Source organism: Silurus meridionalis, chromosome 26 (assembly GCF_014805685.1).
Source record: "Silurus meridionalis isolate SWU-2019-XX chromosome 26, ASM1480568v1, whole genome shotgun sequence".
In the NCBI taxonomy this organism is placed as follows: domain Eukaryota; kingdom Metazoa; phylum Chordata; class Actinopteri; order Siluriformes; family Siluridae; genus Silurus; species Silurus meridionalis.
Genome location: NC_060909.1, coordinates 8,583,982 through 8,589,544, shown reverse-complemented (window position 1 = coordinate 8,589,544; position 5,563 = coordinate 8,583,982). Strand labels below are relative to the sequence as shown.

Sequence of the window (5,563 nt, the reverse complement as noted above, 5' to 3'; positions counted from 1 at the left end):
GGGGGAGGAGGGTTGGGGGTTGTTAGCGAATGTCTCTGCGCGAGTGTGTCAGAGAGAGAGAGAGAGAGAGAGAGAGAGAGAGAGAGAGAGAGAGAGAACCCGAGCACCAGCGCTCCTGCTCCTTCTTCGACTACACCCGAGAGGAGGAGCGTGAGAAGGCGACGTAGTGGGCGTCAGAATCCTCAATTTTCAACTTAGCATCCTGGCAGGACACTTCGCGGCGCAAAGCCTCGTTCGAGACGTGCAAAAAAAAAAAGCAAAGTTTCTCGCTCCAAAAAAAAGAGAGAGAGAAAAAAAAACACTCATACACACGCGCGCACACGGCATGAGAGAGACGACGAGTGTAAGCGGCGAGGGTCCAACTCGAAAAGTCGATCACCACTGATTCACAACAACAACAACAACAACAACAACAATTAGAGCGGACAGGTTCGAGTTAACGGAGAGAAAGTGCGAAGTCTATGAATTCGTCGCTTCTGCTGCTTTTCAGTGCGCGAAGGCGACGGACGCGCGCTCCGCTCATCAGGGACTCTATGCGCAAACGCGGGCGGCTGTGTGTGTGAAAGTGCAAGAAACAAAAACCCGAAACACACACACACACACACACACACACAACAAAAAAACATTCAAACAAGCGGATTACAAAGTGCACCGAGGAAGAGGCTGGTTATCCGGCGTTTGGCCATGGCGTACCCACAGGGTTACTTGTATCAACCATCCGCCTCTTTGGCTCTCTACTCGTGCCCAGCGTACAGCACGAGCGTGATCTCCGGCCCGCGCACCGAAGAGCTCGGCAGATCGTCTTCAGGCTCAGCATTCGCTCCCTACGCCGGATCCACGTTCAGCAGCGCCTCGGCTGCGTACAGCTCGCATCTGCCGTACGGAGCAGACGCCGCGGCCGCCGCGGCCACTTTCACCTCCTACGTGGTGAGTAAGTTTTCCCCCACTTATATGACCATTTTTTAATTTCTTTTGTATAGTTACCCCCGGGGTTACAGCTGCAGCATGGGCAAAGTTACAGGCCGATTCTTTGGTACCCCTAATTTGTTTGCGTGCTTGTAATTGCGCGTGATTTTGCGACTTTTTTGGCTATACGCACGCTCACCAAACACTTTTTATCCCCACACCGGATGATTTTTCTGACATTTATAGGTGACATGTATTGTGCAAAAAAACAAGAAGCAATTGCTGACGAGCAAGAAGCAATTGCCCTGAAAAACAAGTCTAGGAAAGTATTTATTTTTTTTGCGTCGCTTTGCACTAGTTTCATGTGGCACCATTTAAACAAAAAAGAAGAATCGTGAAGGACTTGTTTTATTTGGGATTTTCGGGATGTTTTTTATGTGAAAGAATAATCGTTTTGTTTTGTTTTGTGTTGTTTTTATTGAACGGAACATTTATTTTTATAAAAAAATAATAAAAATAAAAACACACAAAAAAAAAACAAAACAAAGATCTGACAGCGTTGCCTAACACATATATATAAGCATTCAGAAATTAACATTAAAATTGTGTGAATTTAGATATAAAGAATGCATCATTTTTAAAAGTAATAAAAAAAATAAATTGCTATTTAATAGAGATATTTCTGAATAATGGAAACAGATCGCTGAGAAGTTGTACACTATATTTTGGACCTTGGGTTTGTTTTAATGCTCAAAATAATGTGCATTTTCACCAACTGCACAAATGTGTTGAGTTTGACGCGTCGATAATTTGATTAATTAGATTTACCGCGTGTGCGCGCGCGCGCGTGTACGCGTGTGTGTGTGTGTGTGTGTGTGTGTGTGTGTGTGTGTGTGTGTGTGTGTGTGTGTGTGTGTGTGTTTGGTAAGTTTTGAGGGCTTGTTAAGCTTACATCACCTAAGTGTTAGTGTTAAATATACACATTGTAAATGCGGTACAGTGGACTTAATAGTATTTTATGGTATTTCGGGTGGTTTCTTTCAGAGTTCTCCTTATGATCACACGTCAGGCATGGCTGGCTCGATTGGGTATCACCCATACGCAGCTCCACTGGGTTCATACCCGTACGGTGACCCTGCGTACCGTAAAAACGCGACCCGGGACGCCACGGCGACTCTGAAGGCCTGGCTCAACGAGCACCGCAAGAACCCGTATCCCACCAAGGGCGAGAAGATCATGTTGGCTATCATCACCAAGATGACCCTCACCCAGGTGTCCACTTGGTTCGCCAACGCCCGGAGGAGACTAAAGAAGGAGAACAAAATGACCTGGACGCCGCGCAACAGAAGCGAGGATGAGGAGGAGGACGAGAACATCGACCTGGAGAAAAACGACGACGACGAGCCTAACAAGCCTATTGACAAGGGAGACTCGACAGATACTGAGACAGGTCTGTGGAAAAATCATCCATTTTTAATTCGCACTCGGTTTTTTTTCCACTCCGGGCGCGAAATTGATTGCTGGTTAATGACGGTGTATTATTTATAATAGGACAATTGCTTTAAATAATAATCACCTTGAGCTCTAATTTGACTCCTTATGGAGTGAGAATTGCTGGTGACGAGGGCTGTTTTGCAGTCCATTTATCTTGAGCTGCATAATAGGGGCACAGCTGGCGAACTGAATCTCATTTATTGCAATCCGATTATTATTATTATTATTATTATTATTATTATTATTATTATTATTATTATTATGCTTTGGAGCTAATAAAAATGATCACATTTTTCCTCGCATTTTTTGTTTTTATTTAAATTAAATGATATCCTATATTTATTATATTTAATATATTTTTATTATGTATACCTATTCCATTTCTCATTATACGATATACCCCTCATGTACTATATGTACATTTTACCTGTTATGTATATAAGATATTGAAAAAAAAAAAACAGCATATGCATAATGATTATATTTGCCACTTTTGCCATGTCTCAGATCCCAAAATCCTGCACGTGAGCGAAGCGCCGTGCGACAGATTTCCAGACGACCATCACGGCAAAGATTCGGACCCTTTGCTCAGCGACTCGGACTTGAAGGAGGCGGAAGAGCGCGCGGACGCGCTCGCGGACCCGTCCAAAGCCACCACGTCGTCGCCGTCGCTCTCGCAGCGGGCCCACGAGCTCGGCGTGCACGAGCGGCCGCCGGAAGTGGCGCACGTCGCTCAGGTGGTCAATCACAGCAACGCGACGTCCGTCATCCACTCTCCTCCGTCGGCGCCCAAGCCGAAACTGTGGTCTCTGGCGGAAATAGCCACGTCCTCGGACAGGTGCAGAGGAGGAAGCGGCGGCGGCGGCGGCGGCGACGCAGGGACCGTTGTTCAAAGCGCGCTGCCGGCTTCCAGTGCCGCGTCCCCGAGCCGGACCTCGACGCAGTGCGCGCTCCCGAGCGGCGCCGTGCTGTCCCGACCTCTGTACTACACGTCGCCGTTTTACGCGGGTTACACGAACTACGGCTCTTTCGGCCACCTGCACGGCAGCCACGGCTCTGTCACGAGCTCGGCGGCGACGCATTTCAACGGAATAAGTCCGAGCGTTTTGAACCGAGCGGAGGCTCTTGCCCGAGAAAGCAAAGCAAGAAGCCAAGCGCAGGTAGACCTGTGCAAAGACTCCCCTTATGAACTCAAAAAAGGTATGTCCAACATTTAATACCGGAATTCATCTCGGCGCTCATGGACTATTATTTATTATTTCTGGTTGCATAAAAAAGAAGACGACGAAGAAGTGAAAGAGAGAGAGAGAGAGAGAGAGAGAGAGAGAGAGAGAGAGAGAGAATAATAGTAATGATAAAAGGGATTTCGGACAGTTATTTTCTGAGTAAATGCTTATCTTTAAATCTTAGTTTCTGAATGGTTAATCAAGATGTAACATCTAAGAATTGTCTTAAAACGCTGCAGCCGCCTGAGTCTATTTGTATTAAAGACTAATATGTATATTTAATGTAGCATTTTTGTATTTAAAATGGACAATACACTATCTTTGAAGTAAATTATGACAAAAAAACAAAAGCGTCTACAGCAGTTGTTTTGGGGAAGTTGCATGCTTTTGGATGACGGACAGATGTGACAGATGTGACAGCTGCACAAAACAGCAAGCAAAAAAAATGGGGCCTAAAAAAATCTGCGGCGTGAAATCACTGAATGTCATACAGGTTAGTGGGTTGATTCTTTTTTTCTCCACTAAAATGAATCCCACCCTGATAGCCAGAGGTGAAATGTACAGCTTTATAAAATGATTGAAAAGGTCTTTTTTTATCACTATATTTCGTGTTATTATTACGAAACGCTTCGTGGAGGATTCATGGTTAAACCAGGTATTTTCTATCACCTGTATGAGGGATAATAGTGATCATTGACTCACAGGCATGAATGTACTTGAGCAGGTGAATATTGATATGACAACGCTTGCCGAAGTGTCGAGCAGTCATTTAACCCAATTACACTCCACGCGCGTCGTGTTCTGCGCCGAGCGATCGGGTGTTGAACTCCAGTAATGAGTTCGATTTTATGCCAAATTTAGACCCTCTTGACTGTTTCCGAGGCGTAGCGACTGAGAGGTAACCGCCAATGCGATGCTGTGAGCTGTTTGGGGAATATGCGTCTCGGTTAGACTCGTAATAGTGTGAAAGGTTGAATAAATAGCAGGATTACGGACGCGGGTGCAACCGCCATGAGCCCCGTGTCCCCGCGCCTCTAGGCCCGGTTCTTAACAACACTCCATAGCTCTACCCTCCTCCGCAGGTAGGTGTCACACTTGCTCCTTATACGGGCCTTGCACACACACACACACACACACACACACACACACACACACACACACACACACACACACACACACACTCATGGGAAGCATCTTGCCTCAGGTGGCACGCCAGGAGGAGGAAATGGACCTCTGTCAAACCCAACTGAACCAAGAGTGGATCAGAGCTGTGGCACGTGCTTACACTTTTGTGGGAACAATTTATTTGCCCCCCCCCCCCCCCCCCTTTTTTTTTTTATTTATTTATTTGTTTATTTATTTATTGATATTTTTTATTTTATTTTTTTTAAGTACAACACCAATGAACATTAGCCCCAAAAATCCCTAAAAATAAGCATTATTATTATTATTATTATTATTATTATTATTATTATTATTATTATTATTATTATTATTATCATGGAATCTGGCAAAACATCACTTAACTCGCCCCTATATTAAAAGTAAACGATTTTCAGAACAATGTTTTGCCATTAAAGTATATATCTAAAACGAATCATCCAACTCAAGCGTTTTTATCATAATTATTTATCATTTTATCAACCAAATAGCATTTTTTGATCGTGCACTAAAACGAATAAAGAAAGTTCAATTTGATTATAATTTATTTAAATACAATCAGCGACAACATTGTGACAATAAAATGTTTGAACACCCAGCACGAAATATAAAATATTAATAATAAATACACCGTCAGAATCAGGATAAGGTCCTGTTTGGAAAAAGTGCAGATAATTATATCCGCGTATTTAATTTCGTCTAGGATTTATAGTGTTATTCTGGTAGGCTGCAATGTTTAGATTAAACACACATGGATCATTTAAAAACACTATTCG

General features: G+C 43.8%; 1 protein-coding gene across 1 annotated transcript; it reads left to right on the top strand.

The window, feature by feature from the left end:
* Window positions 1-209: 209 nt before the first annotated feature.
* On the top strand, window positions 210-3,976 carry irx5a (iroquois homeobox 5a). The gene is made up of 3 exons (XM_046840726.1): window positions 210-927; window positions 1,951-2,356; window positions 2,908-3,976. Exons 1-3 carry the CDS (start codon window positions 685-687, stop codon window positions 3,615-3,617), a joined length of 1,359 nt encoding a protein of 452 aa, XP_046696682.1. The 5' UTR covers window positions 210-684; the 3' UTR covers window positions 3,618-3,976.
* Window positions 3,977-5,563: the final 1,587 nt, after the last annotated feature.